We start from the raw sequence: 20876 nt of genomic DNA, 5'->3' as shown, positions 1-20876 counted from the left end.
ATCACGACCTTAATTTTGAAATATGAATTTATTTAATTGCGATAACAAAACATGCATTGTAGTGTTGACCAACACAGCATGTGCACAGTAAACAAAAAACAAAAAAAATAGTCAAATATTACGACTTTCATTTTGAAATATTACAACTTTAATCTTGAGATATTATGATTTTAATCTTGAAATGTTACAACTTTAATCCCATAAAATTAAGATTTTATTAACTCATTCAGTGCCAGCCATTTTCAGATTTTCTACCCCCTCAGTACCAGCCGTTTTTGAGCATTTTGACTGATTTTTAAAGACCCACAGAATATTTTCTACTATGACTATCTGAAATCTGACACCATATTCTGAAGGATTGAAGCCTCTACTTTCATCAAAAAAAAAAACATTTGTTTCTGGCTCGTTTCATTCTTTTGTAATCAGCCGTTGAATAGAGCAAGTTTTACACGAATCTTCAGTTTCAGAGCAAAAAGCTGAGAAAAAAGCCTTTTTCTAAAAAAAACCTTGTCAGTGACTTTAAAGCTATTATTATTATTATTATTATTATTATTATTATTATTTATCTATCTATGTCAGAGTTGAATGGAATTCTTACTGTATTTTGCCGTTCCTCCAACTTTCTCTTACGTCAGTCTGCACACAGACGTAACTTCCTCTTCCTCCCGGACATACAGAGTGTCACTGCATTCCCCGTTTTTATACGGTTTTATCTCGCCATCACCACATTATCCAAGAGTTCAACACATGCTCTGGTCGAGGGTGCGCTGCTGTGAATGTCAACCCTCGTACGTAGCGCCATTTTCTGTCTCATAAACTCCTTTCCTCCTCTCCCTCTGAGCTCTGCTGAGCATGGATGATCTCTCATCCAAAGGTGTGCTGCTACCATGTCACCTATTATTTTGCTATCTGGCTCACAGGCTGGGGGTATTTTGGACCCCCCCCTCCCGACACGCAGTGATGACCCATTTGGCCCTGTTAGTTGATGGTTTTATCTCACGATCACAACATTATCAATAATCCACTCAGGTCCACACATGTTCTGTGTTAGTATGTGGAGCTGTGTGCTGCTGGATACGTAACAATATCACTCTGTAGCACCATAATCTCCCTCGTTCCTGCTTCTTACTTCTTTGCTGGGTAGCATCAGTGGCTAATCTCTCATCTAAAGGTGTACTGCTGCCATCTTCAGGGCACAGTTGGTCACTACATCACCCCAAAGCTTAGATATTGATGAGGAACCTCCGCCAGGGTGTTTTCTAGTAATCCCCGTGAAAAAACGCAAATGACGAGATATCTCGTCAATGGCACTGAGTGAGTTACGATACAAATTTAGTCTCATAAAATTACGACTTTATACTCAAAATATTACAACTTTCATTTTGAAATATTACAACTTTAATCTTGAAATATTATGACTTTATGTCAGATGTTTTTCTTTTTTAATGTGGCCCTACTATGCCGTCATACACATCCCTGCAAATAGGTCTAAAAAAAGAAAGAAAGTGATTAATTAAGCACGTACACACACACACACACACACGCAAACAGCCACTGCATTGAAAATAAACAGTTATGCAAAGATAACCAGAGGATTATTGAAGCATTTTCATTTCACTCCACCTTAGCGAGCTGCCATCCCTCCACGGCTTCCTCTCCACTGCTCCGCCCCTCGGCTTTGATCAGCTCCTGGCTCCACCCCCTCAGACACCCCTCGAACTCCTTTGATTGGTCATCCAGCCGCGCCGTCAGACGCTCGTACTCCTTCTCTGAAGTGGCGGCAGCAGCCAGGGCCCCCTCCAGGCCGTCCCTGGCCCTCAGAGCGGCCCCCTCCCACTGTTCCAGGGCGTGCGACAGAGCCCCCAGCTGCCGGTCGATGGCCTCGCACCCCCCCGCCGCCGTGTGCTCGGCCGTGGACGCGGCGCTACGACGCACGCGGCTGAGGCGGGATCGGCCCTCAAGGAGTCGACACTCCACGCGCTCCTGAAGAGAGAGGACGAGACGCAAAGTTGCTACGGAAACTGTGGCTACGGAAACCAGCAGCAGATTCTATTTATACACACACACACACACACACACACACACACGGCCCCTGCTCCACAACCGTCTTTGTACACATCAAACCTTTTGATCAAATCTGTGCATCACGAGCTTCGGATGCTTTTATTTTTTAACCATCTCGGTACTCGATTACTTCCTGTGATCCTCACAATCCCTGATGATGCTTTTGTTCTGTTGGCAAACGATGTGAAGAGCAAACACTTGTGATGACAGAGGGTTTAAACAGGAACAAAAAACAAAAACAACATCTGATCATCTTAGTATTCATGATGGACGTTTAAGGGATCCTCCATATTTTTACAAATGTGGCCTAAAGTCTTTGAAATGTCCGTAATAGTAGATCTATGTCTACTAGAACACACTATTATGGACCATAATTATTTTATTAAGTTTTAAATATGGGACTACTTTACGGTTTTAGAGCCTGTGTTCCTCCATCTTTAAGTCATGTGATTGATGATGTCACAGGGCCCCACTGCCTGTAAACATCCCATTGTTTTCTATTGGAGTGAAACATTCAGCCTGATTTATGGATCATTTAGTAACTTTTTAGATCATTTAGCAGTCGCTGTTTTCGGTTCTTGTCATGTGCTGTCCCTTAGAGCAGGGGTTCTCAACCTTGGGGTCAGGACCCCGTTTGGGGATCGTGAGACACTGGAAGGGTGTGGCCAGATGCCTTGAAAAAAAACCAAAGAATATTTTCTGAACAATTTGAGCCCATTTCTGCTTATTTTTACCCTTTTTCTGCAACTACACCAAACTTGCCATATTTTAACCCATTTACATCATTTTTTCTTGCCATCTTTTTGCTCCTTTTAATGCATTTTTGCTAAATCACTCCCATTTCAATGCTTTTTCTGCATTTTTTCCCCACTTTCCAGACATTTTCAGAACTTATAAATAATTTCCACCACTTTTCCACCTAATGTCACATATGTTGACCCATTATTGTCACTTTTAACCTCTTTTCACCATATTTCATGATTATTTTTGCGAATTTAACCACATTCATGATTTGCCATGCCCATCATTTGCCAGTTTAAGCTAATTATTGACATTTTTTAAATGACGTTACTTGCGACACAAAGTCGTGGGTGAAAGTTGACTGAAATAGAAAGTTTTATACTTTTTAAGCACAAAGCTGATTTCCCCTCATTTCTGACCAATACTAAATGATTACTTCTGATTGGTTACTCCACATATAAACATAAGTTGATTTATCTTGGTTCAAAGTTCTGAGCAGGCGAATCAATCCTTACCCTCACGTCTGATAGTTTCACTTTGATGGAGGCGGAGTCTCCGGATGTGTCCGACCAGTGTTGTAGCTCCTCCCCTGCGGTCATCAACCAATCAGTGAGCTCTCTCACAGCCTCCAAGTACTCCTGGTGCTCCAACACGACTGCCTGGGACAGACGCACTCTCTCCTGCAGGTGGACATAAACACTGGGGGTTATTTTCATGTTAATCAAAGTTATAAATAAATGTTAGTACGTACCACCACCACAGCTGTGAGCTCATCAAACTGGACCTGGAGCTGGGTGCGAGCTCCGTGGTTAAAGCTGGCATCGCCCGTCTTCTTAAACAGCTCTCTGGCTTTTTCCTCCAGGGTGGACAGCGCCATCTGGTGGTCCTCCAGGTCCACCAGGAGGGCCCGGAGCCTCTCCAGCTGGGAGGCTTTCTCCCTGGGCCCGGGCTGAGGGGGGAGTGGGACGCACACCTCCCGCTCCACGGCCTCCATCCTGCACTGCAGCTGGGCCGCGCTCTCGATGTATCCCCCCCACTGGGACACGGTCCACTCCAACCGGCTGGAAAACAAGGAATGGACGAAGAAGAAAAAAAAGGTTTCATAAATATGGAAACTAACAAACAAACGCTAACAAGGAAGTTACACTAAAAGTTACAAAAGCTATTATTTCCTGTGGTATTATGACGTACAGTCACCTTTTATTTAGATACATAGATATATACTGGATAGATACTATAGATAGATAGATACTATAGATAGATACTAGATAGATAGATAGATAGATAGATAGATAGATAGATAGATAGACAGATACTATAGATAGATAAATAGATAGATAGATAGATACTATAGATAGATAGATACTATAGATAGATAGATAGATAGATAGATACTAGATAGATAGATAGATCGATAGATAGATAGATACTATAGATAGATAGATACTATAGATAGATAGATAGATAGATAGATACTATAGATAGATAGATAGATAGATAGATAGATAGATACTATAGATAGATAGATACTATAGATAGATACTAGATAGATAGATACTAGATAGATAGATGATAGATAGATAGATAGATACTAGATATAGATAGATACTATAGATAGATACTAGATAGATAGATAGATAGATACTAGATATAGATAGATAGATACTATAGATAGATACTACATAGATAGATAGATAGATAGATACTATAGATAGATAGATACTATAGATAGATAGATAGATACTATATAGATAGATAGATAGATACTAGATAGATAGATAGATAGATAGATAGATAGATAGATAGATAGATAGATAGACTATACAAAGTGTGTACAAAGTTTAGAGCAACTTTTAAAAAAACAAACATGTAAAACACATTAAATGTATGTTTCAAAATAATTTTAGGGTACAAAAAAAAAGGAATGACATCATTTCAGATTTAATGTCATTATTGAATTTCATTGGCAGAGTTAAAGAGAAACAAACACAAACAATCATTCATTATTATCTTCCATGCCATCTGTTACCCTCGCTGGTACCAATAATGCCAACACACACGCACACACACACAGAGCCTGTGATGTCACCTGCTACCCCTCGCCTCCCGTCATCTCTTCAATCCTAAACACAAACACAGTCCATGTGTGACGTCCTCTCTGCCATCTACCACTTAGTCCCTAATGAGTTCAGATTGTTTTCTAGGAGGGGCCGTAATTGCTCAATGCGACGTGCACACACACGCACACACACGCACGCACAAAAAATACACACCAACAAACAAATACTAACACATTAATCTGATTTAGAAGACGAGACAAATACTCTATTATGTAATTAACCTAATAGGGTCATTTCAACAAATGGTCCACACTCTTTAGTCCCCAAAAAGTCAGACATTTTTTACCAAATGTTCTGTGATTATCAAATAGAAACACTGTACATTTTTAGTTTGATCGGATTAATACTTTTGAGATATGGACGATTTAGTGAGAGTCAATTTTTCCTTTTTTTCCTCTTCCATTTTCATCTTTAAATATGTCAGGAACTCCATCACATAGAAAGGTAAATATGGTATAGTAATAAGCTCCACCTACTCTCTCAGAATATAGAAGTAGATCTGCTATACATCCTATCTGGTGGACATGTCAGCTCCTCTAAATAGTCACAGTCAGTGTGTGTTTGGATCTAATGACAGTGTAATCAATCTGTGTATCATTCGTTTTTCATTATGTAACAAAAACATGAAAAATTAAAAAAACACTCATTTTTTGATTTTTGTTTCCAAAACTAAAATGAAAAACCGAAAAACTCCTTGTTTTTCAAATTCAAGCTCTTTTGCTTCGGTACAGAAAACGGAAAACGAAAAACGAACACCTTTATTCCTTTTCTCCATCACCGATTGGCCAAAGTACGTGACCAGGAAGTGAAGCGTTACATATTCTGAGATATCTTTAGCTCTACAACACTTAGGAGTCTCTAAATCCTCCATAATGTCTGTGAGGAGGTTCTGTGTTCAACACCAGCTAAAGTGAAAAGGACACGTTTCTGATGCAGCGATCTTATCATGCTGAACTGCCGTTAGCATAGCCGTTAGCATCGGATGAGAGTGCACTTCTGGGTCACGTACTTTGGCCAATCGGTGATGGAGAAAATGGATAAAGGTGTTTGTTTTTTGTTTTCTGTACGGAAGCAAAAGAGCTTGAATTTGAAAAACAAGGCGTTTTCCGTTTTTTCATCTTGGTTTTGGAAACAATTATCAAATAATGAGTGTTTTTTTTCATTTTTCATGTTTTTGAACGAATGAATGAATGAATGAATGTCAGCCTTACGTATAAAACTTGTGTTACCTTCGTTTTTCACGAGTGACATAAAAAATACAAAAACCATTGCATCAAAAAAAAAACATCTTTAAAAAAAAAACATAATATTTATTATGAACAAATTTCTCATGTTCTAGATTTTCTTATATATATTATATAATGAGAACAAATATTTAACGCCTCAAATATTCACAAGCTTAGAAAGAACTGAAAAAGTTTACGTGCATTACAAAATAAAAGATTTTAATGATTAAAGTTTGCTGAAGAAATTGCCGATACCTGTGGCAACTCATTGCAGTGACGAGCAACGTGGCCCACGCGTCTTCCACTTCCTGCAGCTGAGAGCGGACCACGTCCTGGCCCCCGGGGCCGTAGCTGCGTAGGGCCAGTTCACCCTTACCCATCGCCATGTTCAATTTCACCTCTCCTTCCCCTTTCAGGAGCAGGATGTCCTGTGCAGACAGGAAAAGATCTCCAGGAGTTTATTTTGAAAGGCACAAATAATGAGGATTCAAACAGCAACAAATGTGCACTGAATCCTAGAATTTTGATCGACTTTAAATCAGTTGAATTGAGCTTTACAGTGTCCCTCACCTGCACAGTGTCGAGCCTCTGCTCCAGCTGCTCCTTGCTCCCCATGGTGCTGTCCACGGTTCCCAGGCGCTCCTGGATCTCCTCCAACCAGGCCCAGACTCCCTGCAGCGTGTCTCCGAAGGCTTGGCTCTCCTGGCAGGCTCTCAGCCTCTCCCTGGCTGCCTTCTGCAGGGCCTGGTGCTCCATCTGGAGCTGGCCCATCACCCTGACCTCCCGTCCAGACCCCCGGCCGGCTTCAGACAGAGCCTGGGCCTTCTGGCAGAGACGCTCGATGGACTCCCTGAGAACAAGACGAGAAGTTAACCTGCTTCAATATATCAATCACTGAAGCCAGATCACTATGGTCCCATAGAGGTTAATGTTTACTGATTTTAATGGTTTTACTGCTGATTTAATAATTTTACTGCTGGTTTTAATGTTTTTACTGCTGATTTTAATGGTTTTACTGCTGATTTAATAATTTTACTGCTGATTTTAATGGTTTTACTGCTGATTTAATGTTTTTACTGCTGATTTTAATGGTTTTACTGCTGATTTAATAATTTTACTGCTGATTTAATGTTTTTACAGCTGATTTTGTGCTTTTACCTCTGATTTAATAATTTTACTGTTTTTACTGCTGATTTTTAATGTTTTTACTGCTGATTTTATGGTTTTGCTGCTGATTTAATAATTTTACTGCTGATTTTAATGTTTTTACTGCTGATTTGAATGTTTTTACTGCTAATTTTAATAATTTGACTGCTGATTTTATGGTTTTACAGCTGATGTTAGGATGTTCTTATTGATTTTTAAACTGAAAAGTTTTCTGTTGCGCTTTTCAAAGCACATGAAATTGCCTTGTGTATGAAATGCACTACACAAATAAATTTGCCTTGCTTTATGATTGTTTTTTTTTTTTAGAAAGTATAAACCAACCCTTTTGCTGTCAGGTCCTTATTGAGGTTTTCTATTCTTTCCAGCTCTTGTTTTGCATCCGGGGCAGTTTGCTGGCTCTCTGACCCAAAGATGGGCTCACTTTTCAGACTCAGATCCATCTGCTTCAACCAGACTCTGATGTTTTCCACACAATCATCAAAACTGGAAGAAAACAGAATGCACATTTAAATCTAATCTAAAGTACTTTGCATGACGATCGTGTCAGGATTACTTCTTTAGATGCTTAATGCTCTCCTCCAAGTCCTGCTGGGTCTGAGAGCACCCGTCCACGACGCTCCTCCACTCTCTCTGACACAAGGACACGTGTTCTTGGACCTGTGCGGCTGCAGCTTTATGAAGGTGGAGCTCAAGCTTCTGGGCTTCTTCCTGAAGATGGGAAAGACGCTCCTCGCCCTCGGACGTCCTCTCGGCAAAGCCCTGAGGATGTTGGAAAGAAGAAAAAATAGGAATGTGAAACAGCTCTGTTTTATTTTGCCACAATATGAATATTTTTATGCACATGTAAAGATTGTGGCTGAACAAAACTAGTGAGGGCTGAAAAAGTTCATCCACTGTTTTTACAAATGTGGCCTAAAATCTTTGAAATGTACTTATTAATAGATCAATGCCAAACAAAACACATTATTTTGCAACATATTTGTTTTATTAACTGAATGGGACTACTTTACAATGTACAGCTTATTACATCATTTAGCAGCTTTTTAGATCATTCTACAACTTGTGCTGCTTTTGATTGCTCTAAATAATCAGGGTAAACAGTTGAAGGACTCTTATCCAAAAGGACTTCCATCCTCAGAGTTTGTCCATGGATTTACTCTCTAACTTCAGCCACCAAAGCGTGTCAGCGCACTGTTTAAGGAAGAGTAAAGGCCCCTTAGGAAAGCTCTTCTTCTCTGCTTCATTGTCTACTACCAAACCACAGAGTTGGAACTGTCGCCCCCTGTGGTCACAGATTTTTTTTTTCTTTCGATAAACAAAAGAAGGTTATATTAATATCTTTACCTTTTCCTTATTATTTAGAGCAACCAAATGCAGCACAAGTTGTCATTTTGAATTATCTAAAAAGTTGCTAAATGATCTAAAAATCAGGCTGAATGTTTCACTCCAATAGAAAACAATGGGATGTTTACAGGCAATGGGGCCGTGTGACATCATCAATCATGTGATTTCAAGATGAAGGAACACACCATTTATAAAAGGTAATTAAACTAATATATGGAGCAAAATAATGTGTTATATTATGCATTGATCTTCTAAGTACATTGTAAAGATTTTAGGCCACATTTGTAAAAACAGTGGAGGATTAATTTATCGTAGTGTAAAAGTATAAATGTGATATGTGTGTTACCTTTAATCTTTGTAATTTGGATCTGAGCACAACAGCTTCTCCTGCCTGAGTCGAGCAGTCGTTCAGTTCTAACTTCAGATCTGTGAGCCACGTCTGGAAGTTCTGCACAAGTTCTGTTTGAAACATGAATAACAACAATAAGAAGAGGAGGAAATCTGGAGGAGCAATGTGGGCGGAGGCCAAGTGTTGAGGCAGATGGGAAGTGTGGGCGTGTCTAGGCCGAGGTTGCTCCGGCAACAAAGACTCAAACGCATCCCTAAGAGAGCAGATGTGATGAGGGCAACATGACTGTTAGTGGCACAGGTGTGTGTGTGTGTGTGTGTGTGCGTGTGTGTGTGCGTGTGTGTGCACATGTCTGTGTGGGTGCGTGCCTGTGTGCGCATGTGTACGTGTGTGTCCGTGAGTGTGTGTGTGTGTCTGTGCCTGTACATGTGTGTGTGCATGCATGTGTTTTTGCCTGTGCGAGTGTTTGTGTATGCATGTGTGTTTGTGTGTGTTTGTGTATGTGTGCATCCGTGCATGTGTGTTTTTTCCTGTGTATGTGTGTGTGGGTGTGTGTGTGTGTGTGTGTGTACGTGTGTGTGCGTGTGTGCGTGTGTGTGGGTGTGTGCGCGTGCACGTGTGTGTGTACGTGTGTGTGTGTGTGGGCTGAGTAGAGCTCTGGGGAGAAAAATGGAGGATAATCTGTTGCACTAATGTCTCTAAATGGTTTGTTTGACTGGGAGACAGAAAAGCGTTAAGTGCTCCTGATCTTTGCGAACAACCACTAGTTGCAGACTTCTATCAAATCTGTTTTACATTGAAAATCTTCCCTGAACTGAACAAAAAGCAACACTCAGCAGATTTCTTACCGTTAAAGTGCAGTACGAGGCCATCCTGTAAGCTGCCCCTGGTTTTACTGCAGCGTTGTGCGACGGCCTCGGTGCGTTTGGCGATGGAGGTGAGATCAGAGGAGAGGTGAGACAGCTCCTCTGAGGGGTGGGACCTGCACAGCGCCGCCAGAGCGTCTCCAGCTGATTCCATGTCAGCTCTTTGTAGCTGAACCACACTCTGTAGGTCCTGTGAACGCAGAGTGAGTCACAAATACAGTATTATATACAAATATGGATGTTATATTCAACATATGTAGGTCAGAGGATGCTGAGTTTGTGTTGAAATGACTATCTGCACTTTCCTGCATCTAATTCAGCCCGCAGGAGAAAGTACAGTAAAAATGACAGAAAACACGAATCATTGTGTAAATTGCTAATTCAGTGGTAAACATATCTGCCTAAAGTTGTACACAATGTTTAATTTTGATCTTGAAGACGGTCCCAGGACCAATTTACATTCCACTCGCAATGCATCATGGGACAATTGAGTAGTACGTTAGTATGAGAAGTACATTAGTATGAGTAGTACGTTAGTATGAGAAGTACATTAGTATGAGTAGTACGTTAGTATGAGTAGTACGTTAGTATGAGTAGTACGTTAGTATGAGTAGTACGTTAGGATGAGTAGTACGTTAGTATGAGTAGTACGTTAGGATGAGTAGTACGTTAGGATGAGTAGTACGTTAGGATGAGTGGTACGTTAGTATGAGTGGTACGTTAGTATGAGTAGTACGTTAGTATGAGTAGTACGTTAGTATGAGTAGTACGTTAGGATGAGTGGTACGTTAGTATGAGTAGTACGTTAGTATGAGTGGTACGTTAGTATGAGTAGTACGTTAGTATGAGTAGTACGTTAGTATGAGTAGTACGTTAGGATGAGTGGTACGTTAGTATGAGTAGTACGTTAGTATGAGTGGTACGTTAGTATGAGTAGTACGTTAGTATGAGCAGTACGTTAGTATGAGTAGTACGTTAGTATGAGTAGTACGTTAGGATGAGTGGTACGTTAGTATGAGTAGTACGTTAGTATGAGTGGTACGTTAGTATGAGTAGTACGTTAGTATGAGTAGTACGTTAGTATGAGTAGTACGTTAGGATGAGTGGTACGTTAGTATGAGTAGTACGTTAGTATGAGTGGTACGTTAGTATGAGTAGTACGTTAGTATGAGCAGTACGTTAGTATGAGTAGTACGTTACCATGAGTAGTACGTTAGTATGAGTAGTACGTTAGGATGAGTAGTACGTTAGTATGAGTAGTACGTTAGGATGAGTAGTACGTTAGGAGGAGTAGTACGTTAGTATGAGTAGTACGTTAGTATGAGTAGTACGTTAGTATGAGTAGTACGTTAGGATGAGTAGTACGTTAGTATGAGTAGTACGTTAGTATGAGTAGTACGTTAGGATGAGTAGTACGTTAGGAGTAGTACGTTAGTATGAGTAGTACGTTAGTATGAGTAGTACGTTAGTATGAGTAGTACGTTAGTATGAGTAGTACGTTAGTATGAGTAGTACGTTAGTATGAGTAGTACGTTAGTACAAACTTTACCTTAACTCTACTAATATCCTCAGCAGAAGAAGCCTCAGTGAGGTCTGATAGAGAACCCTCCATAGCCTCCAGTCGCTCCATCATCTGGGACAGAAGGTCCTCCAGACGCTGCTTCTGAAAGCTGAAGTATGTCAGCGTGTGTTTGGTCTGGTTGTAAACCTCCTGAACGTGGCTCAGTTTCTTCCTCAGGTCTGACTCCAGGACCTGGGTTAAAAAATTAAATTAAAACAAATCCATTTAGAAACTTTGTGACTATAAGAATAAATAAAAATGGCGACTCGTGTTGACCTTAACGCAACAACGCACAATATTTGAAACCAAACAAAATGAAAAACAAGCTACCATAAACTCTGCATGTACAACGGCGTATTAGGGCCACATTAAAACTAAAATAAATCAGGGCACTACGAGATTTAAGTCGTAATATTTCGAGAATAAAACTAATATTTTGAGAATAAAGTCGTATCTTTAAAAAGTACAGTCCTCAGCATTAAATCAACTAATTCCAGTAATTTCCTGCTCTACTAAAGTAATCAGACGCAAACATCTGCAAAGTCTTTAAAATAATAACAGAGGTGATGACAGTATTTCAAAATGAGTGAAACCTAACAAATATAATCTCACTAAATGTTCCATATTCTCTATAACGCTCGAGTGACCATAACACACACAACATCCTGTTTGTATTTAGATTTTACTCTCATGGTAAATGGACTTGATTTATATAGAGCTTTATCACCACTGAAACAGTCCCAAAGCACTTTACATATCAGCTCATTCACCCAGTCACTCTCACATTCACACACCAGTGGGACAGGACTGCCATGCAAGGCGCTAGTCGACCACTGGGAGCAACTTAGGGTTCAGTGTCTTGCCCAAGGACACTTTGACACAGTCAGGTACTGGGATCGAACCCCCAACCTCTCGATCAGAAGACGACCCTCTACCACCTGAGCAACGGTCGCCCATAAAATTACAAATTTATTCTCAAATTATTACATCTTTAATCTCCAAATATTATGACTTTAGTCTCAAAATATTATGACTTTAATGTTGAAATATTATGACAAAAAAATAAAATTTCGATTTAATGAAGTTACGAATTTATTCTCATAAAATGACAATTTTATTCTCAAAATAATATCACTTTAATCTTGAAATATTACGACTTTTATTTCAAAATATTGTGACTATTCTCATAAAATTATGATTTTATTCTGAAAATATTACAATTTTAATCTTGAAATATGAGAATATTACAACTTTAATCTCATAAAATTACGATTTTTTTAATGTACGACTTTATTCCCATAAAATTACAATTTAAAATCTCAAAATATTACAATTTTAATCTTGAAATATTATGACTTGAATCTCATAAAAATCACATTTTTATAAAGATACGACTTTATTCTCATAAAATTTTTCCCTAGTTTTTTGTGATTAATTTTAATTATTGATCTTTTTAAAGACGCAGTGTGCTTGGTCCTCACCTGCATCTGCAGAGGGATCTCCTGCAGCCTGGCTCGTTCTCTCAGCTCTAAAACTCTGTCCTGGAGGACGTCCAACGCCTGCTCCTTCTTTTCAACCTCGGCCTATCACAGCAGAGGAAACGTCACCATCCAAACGTTCCTTTCCTTCCCTCATTCATGCAGTGGAACAAAGAAAGATCTGAACCTGGAAGGTGTTAAGTCTGGCCTCCGTTGCTTCCTTGTCGTTAAACGCAGTGAATCCGTGAGTGAGATCAGAGATGGAGGAGCTGCTCCACCCGTTGATGTCCTGCTCCATCCTCTTCAGGTCGTCCCACAGCGCCACGCAGCAGCCGAGCCTCTCAGTGTTGGTTTGGATTTTCTCAGAGACCTTAAATATTAAAAAAACGTCTCAATCAGGAGGCGCGGGCGTCACGTTATTCTTTAGTTTTTCCTCTAACGAGGAGAGTTTTTGTTGTTGTTCTTTACTGGGAGACGGAGGAGTGTGTTGGCTTAATTGGTTTGACAGATGTGGGAGTGTGAAGGGATGGAACAGAAGATAACCTGTCTAGACTTGTTTGTTTTTCTGTCTCATTTATGAGTGGCGAGCGGCCGATAGAATAAAAAAAAAAAAAACAAGACAATGAAAATATCCTTCAGAGAGTGTTTGGTAAAGCTTATTGTTATTCAGGAATAAAAAAACACATCATATATTAAAAAATATGCACTTTTCCTTGGAACAATCTACTGTATATTAAAGTATGATATACTGTATAGCATGTGTGTGTTAGAGCAGGGGCGTCAAACTTATCATAGTTCAGGGACCATTTTAGTTCAGGGGGCTAAAGTGGGCCACAAATTTTATGCGAGAAAACAAGTAATTTCAACATTATTGACCCGTAGTTTGCACTTCTATGTATACATAAAATACTAAATATGTAAGGAACCAACAATATTCAAGCAATAAGTAACAGATATCGGCCCCAACAGGATCTTCAATTTACATTTCCTTGATTTTGTGGCCAATTTCTATTTAATTAAGGCAAATATTGTGTCATAATTTGAGTTTTTTTAACTGTTTAACATTAAAAATGACTGTGATCGTGATATATAAGCACTGGGAGAACTCATCATCTGCAAATATTGAGTTTTATCTACACATTGATTCATTTGGAGTTTGACACCTGTGATCTACTGTATATTAATGTATAATATATAGCATGTGTCAAAATCAAGGCCCCGGGGCCATATACGGCCCTTTAGAGCAGGGGTGTCAAACATATTCTAGTTCAGGGGCCAAATGGAACAGCTTTATGCAGAAAATCAAGTAATTTTAACATTATTGTGCCATAGTTTGCACTTGGACGTATACATAAAATACTAAATATGTAAGAAACCGACCACATCCAAACAATAAGTGACAGATATCAGTCCAAACAGGATCTTCAATTTACATTTCCTTGATTTTGTGGCCAATTTCTATTTAATTAGGGGAAATATTGTGTTATAATTTCAGGAAAATTGAAGGATTTTGAAAGAATTTTGAGTGTTTTCAACTAATTAACAATAAAAATGTGATATATAAGCACTGGGAAAACTCAGCATCTGCAAATATTGAGTTTCATTTACACAATGATTCATTTGGAGTTTGACACATGTAATATACTGTATATTAAGGTATATTATACAGCACGTGTCAAAGTCAAGGCTCGGGGGCCATGTCCAGCCCTTTAGGGCATCCAATTTGGCCCGCAAGAGAAAGTAAAAAATTACAGACAAAATATGAACCATTGTGTAAATTACCAAATATTTGAGTTGGAGATACTGTATACCTCAAATATTCAGACTACACAGTTTTCCAATGCTTATATCACATAATGGCAGTCATTTCTAAAATGCTAATTGTGGAAATAATTCTCAACTTTTCTAAAATCCTGCAATTTTCCTCCAATAATTCCACAATATTTTGCCAAAATAAATAAAAATTGGTCACAAAATCAAAGAAATCTTGGATATTGTGCGTGTCTTACATACTTTACATGTTATTTACACCTGGAAGTGTAAACTAGGTCACATTAGTGTTAAAATTACTCATTTTTGTCATCTATAGGCCCACTTTAGATACAAATGTTCCGTATTTTGGCCCCTAAACTAAAATGAGTTTGACAGCCCTGACACATCATAAGGTTGTTAATATATATATATATAGTGAATATTATCCACCTCCAGCCACTGGTCCCTGAGTTCCTCCATGTCTTTCTGAATAGACGTTGTTTCAGCGTGGGGAACCTTCTCCAGCTCTCTCTGCAGATCCTCTGTGATGCTAATCAGTTGGTCCATGTCCTCCTGTTTGTCTTTAAACTCAGCTTGAACGCTCTGATGCTGCACACACAGTCAAATAAATCAGTCACCGTTATTTAGCAGAAAACAACAATGATTCCTGAAGAGAAAGGTAGGCCTGGGCGATAACATGATATCAATAGAGATGTAATCAATATCAATAAAAAATATGTGCATATAATGTTTGATCATTTCAATTAACTCCATTAGAAAAGAAAAAAAAATGAAAATTAATTTAAATTTTGTTTAAATTTAATTAATTTAAGCATTTATTTAATGTCTATATATTTTTCAATAATATCAATAAGAGTGTGTGTACAGTGGAGATGAAAACAGACTATGAAGCTCCACTTTTTACCTTTTTAATTTATTGATCTATGATCTACGTCTTTATGAGATCAAAATGATGATCTGCAGCAGCTTTGAATACAATGTGTTAAATGTACTGCAGCAGAATACCGACACACAAGCCTGAAAATAGTTTCTTTATTCCTACAAACTCTCGCTCTAGCTAATAGTATTTAATCATCTACAGTAACAACACTGTATTATCTTCATAACAACTGTGACTCCATAAAACTAACTGATACTGACTCGTATAAAAGTCCTCTCAGCCTCTTGTGCGTTGTGATTGTGATCAGGCAGATTGTGAGCAACGGCCTGAGCGTTCTCTACAGCCGCCACGAGGACCGACTTCAGGTGGTGGAAACGATGGAGGAGATCCACCACAACACGGCTTTGTTCCTGACTGGGTGAGAAAAAGAACCAAACCATAGTCAGGATATCATCCTATAAACTAATACAGCCAAATACGGAGCAGTTTGATCTAAAGTGGGCCCGATTTTTGGGCCTATAGGTGAAGAAATTAGTCATTTTAACATGTATGTGACCTAGGGATGTAACGATTAATCGTAAGGCAGTTAAAAATTGATTCATATGTATCACGGTTCATATCGATACTCTGAAAATTGAATCACAGTACTTTTTTAAACAGCAGAGGGCGCTATCTATTTATCCTTCTCTTGTCCAGAAGCGGAGGCGGCGGGCGGGATCTCCTACTACTCTCTTTCTGGCCGCCTCCTACTCTTAAACATGTTCATAAATGATTCCCTACCCCTTTAGCACCGAAAGAATATTACGTGAATATCTGTAAAAGTCACGTTTTTCTATTAGTTCTGTCTGCTAGCGTAGCATCTCTTCTTCACTGCTAGAATATCTGCATGCCAACCGACCACTGGGTTACCAGCGCCCTCTGCTGGTCCAAACAAATATCTGATGTAAATACAGTACAATGACGGTTTTTTTTAAAGTCCAATTGTTAAGACACAAAATACATTTTTAGTTGCACTTTTAAGAGAAAAAACTAACTATTATGCAGTTTTGCATTGTTTACTATAGAACCAGAATTTAAATTAATAGGCTTCTTCTTCATTTGTATTATTCCTTTACTGTATTTATTTCATTCAAGATTTATTTTTAGTTAAATTGCATTGTTATAAATAGTTTATCAAGGGATTCTTTTGACAATGAAAAATAAAAGGAAAATAGTATAGTTTTTTTATATAGTTTTTTCCCAAAAAAAAAAAAAGGAATATTTTATATCATATCATTTGTCTACAGTCCCATTTTGTGAAATAAATTGTGAGAGAATCGTATCGTGAACCCAGTATCGTGAATCAAATCGTATCGGGAGTTGAGTGAATCGTTACATCCCTAATGTGACCTAGTTTGCACTTCCAGGTCTAAATAAAATGTTAAGTACATACGGCACCGTCAATATCCAAGCATTAAGTGACATATCAGTCCCTGCACAATCTACATTTATATTTTATACTGATTTTGTGACCAATTTCTACTTAATTTGTCAAAATCTTGTGGAATATTTGGAGGAAAATTGCAGGATTTTGGAAAAATTCAGAATTCTTTCAACAATTTGCGTTTGGAAATGACTGTCATCATGTGATATAAGCGTTGGAAAACTGTGAGCAATGCACATTTTTCTCCATATCTCCAAATGAAATATTTAGTAATTTACACAATGGTTCAGGTTTCATCTATAATCTTTTATTTTCTCCTGAGGCCAAATTGGATGATCTAAAGCAGACACAGGCAACTGGCGACCCTCGGCCTAATGTTGTGCTGCTGCCAGAACAAAAGTGTAATTCATGAATTTGGAAGTTAAATGAAGATTAACATAACTTCAGAAACACAGAATGAGCACAAAAGTACACAAAATTATAACAAAGACACACTAAACAACCACTTAAACAGAAAAACCACAACAAAAACAACAACATATAGAAAAAGACATACAAAATGCCAATGGAATTTGCTCAAAGTGACAGAAAAATACACAAAATGACACAACAAATACAACAAAAACACACAAAAAGGCAAAAAAATGCCATATTGACAAGAAAACAGACTAAATGGTTTAAAAAACACACAAATAGTCTAAAAACTACAAAAAACACCAAGAAAACCCACACAAAAGGAGTCCAAAGACAAAACCCTGTGTTCTTTCATGTATTGAAGCTCAGATTGGTCTTTATTCTAATACTAACATGAATCTTGATAATGTGGCCCTCGGATCAGACGATCACATTTTTGCGGCCCCGCTCTGATAGAAGTTGCCCATCTCTGCCCTAAAGGGCCGTATATGGCCCCCTGTACCTTGAGTTTGACACATGTGCTGTAAGATGTGTTTACCTGGTAATGATCAGAGTTCTGACATCGTCCCAGGCAGTTTTTATCAAAGCTACTTCCCTCGGAGCCTCCCCCACCAGCTCAGCGTCTCTCTGGGCCAGATGCTTCCCCTTCTCCTCCAACCAGCGCTGGGAATGCTGCAGGGACTGGAGCTCATCTTCCAGCTGGAGGAAGAAACGCAGCCTTTGGGGAAACACGAGAGAAAGAAAGAAAGAAAACAATAGGGATTAGCAGCATGATTCCAGCTAATCGTGTTTTATACTGGGATTATTTAAATGGGAAATGCTGTTGGCATGTGTGAGTAAATGTGTGTTTATACATAGTGTGTGTCTGACAGAGTTCAGTTTGCAGATATGAGCAGGTTTCATCTTTTCAGTAAGTATTTTACATTTAGTATAACGTTGCCAGTCCACCAACACAATCACACGCTTTCACTCCTCATTCAACTTAAAGCACGGATGTAAACAACATTTAAAGCACCTACAATATTTCATACTTCTAAATTCCTTGATTGTCTAACTATTTTTTGTGTAATTGTTGGGGCAACCTTGTGGGAACATTTGTGAGAATTATTCAGAGTTCTTCCATAATTTGTCACTAAAAATGACTAAAATCATGTGATAAAAGTGAAATTGAAAAATAACGTGGAGTTTCATTTACAATTGAATTATTTGGTATTTTAATCTAACACAATGATTCATGTTTTTTTCTTTCTACTGTGAGCTGAATTTGATGCTCTACAGCAGAAATTCTCAACTGGTGTGTCGGGACCCAAAAGTGGGTCGCGGAGAACTGGTCAAAAATAAATAAATACTTAATGTCTGTTTCTCATGTTGGACATGCCTTTTATTTTTGAAAAAGCATGTTGCACAGGAAAATATATAGATTCATGTTTTTTTTTAATAAGATTATATATGTGTGTTTTCAACAGCTATTTTTGAAAAACTAAAGGCGTTTGTATCCTAGATCAGCAAAAACAGAGCAGCTCTGATGAAGAAAAAGGATGAAGAGAGAGAGAGAGAGAGAAAAACAAATCAAAATAACCAAAAAACAGTGGTTATATTGTTTTATGGACTTAAATCCGAAACAGAAAAACCAAAAACCAAAAACCATACATGCAGCGTTTTTCTGTTTTAAAATTAAATCTTGTTCAGTTTGTGAGATATTTGGATATTTAAGGGAAACTAGAACGAGAGCTTCATGTTTTAATCTCACCACACAGAGGGGACACACAGGGGGGCAGACTTTTACTGCCGGACAAAAAAAGAGGCAATGCATAAGTCACATGACTGATGAATTGAAATGTTATTAATACATAAATATTAATAATTTAAAAAATGGAAGTTTTATGTGATTAAAGGAACCAGAGGTGGTGTAATGAATCTACTTGTGCTCCTTGTTTCTTGTGATCAACTTCTGCCGTTAGTGGCTAGCGTTATTATAATGTGCAAAATATATATTTTTACTGGCCTCAAAAAAGCTGTATATGTTTTTACAAACATGTCAAATGGTAGAAGTTCTAACATCTGCTGTTCTTCACAGTCGATAGTCAGTCACCAGATTACTAGGATTTGTCCGCCCCCCTGTGTTTGGACCGTTTCCTCTGACAGAATGTGACATGTTGAAACTCTTGCTCTATTTTCCCCATAAACATCTAAATATCTCACAAATGCTCGGCTCTGGTCCTCCCGATTACGAACATGTGCATCGTGGTGCAAAAAATGGCTTATTTTGTAAAAAATGTGGCATCAGCGGACGTGTTTTATTCCCTCGAGTCCGATTAGGTGGTTTGTTTTTAGCTAGAGGCCAAATTGCACCAGCAGGAGGCCGTGGAAGTTTGGTGTTTTCCTGCACCAGGGGTAACCTCGGTCAATGGGAGAAAGCAGTATCAAAGTCGCTCCCTTTTGCTCATACTGCCCTGAGGTTACCCCTGGTGCAGGAAAACACCAAACTTCCGCGGCCTCGGGAGGACCACACCTTTCTGCAGACACCTCCGAGCATTTTTTGGTTATATAATAACTATTGAATAGCAATGGCGGCCATCTTGAAAAATGGCCGCCATATTGAATTTTTGAGTGAAAAACACCTTTTTCCAAAAGAGTGGTCCTTAGAAAATATCTCATGCTTTTATACCAGAATGAAGGATTTTTTTACTAATCTGCTGCACTATATTGATTTGTGTTTAAAACAGAATAACCAAAGAACGAAGGGTACATGATTAAAAATCAACACACCTGCTCTGAAAGGCCTGTACGCTATTATCTCTGACTCCCTCCTTCCTGACGTCGTCCTCCAGTTTTTTCAGAGTCTTCATCACCTCCTCCCTCCTCTCCCTGAAGGAGGACCATAACGCCCCCACAGCATCAGCTTCACTCTGCCTCCAGCCCAGAGTTCGCTGCACTTCCTCCAGGGCAGCAGTGAGCGTCGCTACCTGCCCTCTGCAGGACGTCCTCCCCTCTGTGTCACCCCTGACTTCAGCTCCATGCAGGTGCACGTGTGCCTTGCTCATTTGTCCGTCCAGCCTCACAGCTTCAGCCTCCAGGGTCGCCACGTCCTTCGCCACCTCCTTTATCCCACGATGCAGTTCTTCAGCTTCGGAGCGATCCAAGCTCCCTCTGCCTTCCACTGCTTCATCCAGACGACGCACAGCCAGGGATGCTGAGTCATGCTTCCCCAGGAAGGATTTTAACTCCTCCAGGCAGTGTTTACGGAGCAGCAGGAGCCGTTGGGACTCCCTGAGGGGATGAGAGCAGTCCTCGCTCCAGCCCTGGAGCTGCTTCTGGGATTCTAATGAGGAGCATCGGAGCAGGGACGTTTCTCTGAAACCAAGAGCTTCTGTCAACATCTCAATCTCCTCCAGCTGGTCCTCGTCCTCCTGCAACAACAGCAAATCATCCCTGATTCTCACACAATAAGTGAAATGATACACAGTGCA

General features: G+C 39.2%; 1 protein-coding gene across 5 annotated transcripts in view; it reads right to left on the bottom strand.

The window, feature by feature from the left end:
• The window catches only part of syne1a (spectrin repeat containing, nuclear envelope 1a), a 214427-nt gene that overhangs the window by 125683 nt on the left and 67868 nt on the right, over positions 1-20876 (bottom strand). For all 5 annotated transcript variants that reach the window (XM_028439484.1, XM_028439485.1, XM_028439487.1 and 2 more), the window contains exons 39-54: positions 20176-20816; positions 17945-18124; positions 15830-15983; positions 15119-15277; positions 13104-13286; positions 12920-13021; positions 11427-11630; positions 9860-10067; positions 9009-9121; positions 7872-8077; positions 7640-7801; positions 6722-7001; positions 6407-6579; positions 3557-3866; positions 3321-3485; positions 1624-1983 (exon numbers count right to left, since the gene is read on the bottom strand). In XM_028439484.1, the coding sequence (XP_028295285.1) occupies positions 1624-1983; positions 3321-3485; positions 3557-3866; positions 6407-6579; positions 6722-7001; positions 7640-7801; positions 7872-8077; positions 9009-9121; positions 9860-10067; positions 11427-11630; positions 12920-13021; positions 13104-13286; positions 15119-15277; positions 15830-15983; positions 17945-18124; positions 20176-20816 (3600 nt within the window). The remainder of the gene's footprint in view (positions 1-1623; positions 1984-3320; positions 3486-3556; positions 3867-6406; positions 6580-6721; positions 7002-7639; positions 7802-7871; positions 8078-9008; positions 9122-9859; positions 10068-11426; positions 11631-12919; positions 13022-13103; positions 13287-15118; positions 15278-15829; positions 15984-17944; positions 18125-20175; positions 20817-20876) is intronic.

This window comes from Gouania willdenowi, chromosome 24 (assembly GCF_900634775.1).
Source record: "Gouania willdenowi chromosome 24, fGouWil2.1, whole genome shotgun sequence".
Taxonomy (NCBI): Eukaryota; Metazoa; Chordata; class Actinopteri; order Blenniiformes; family Gobiesocidae; genus Gouania; species Gouania willdenowi.
This window is presented reverse-complemented; position numbering and strand designations above follow the sequence as displayed.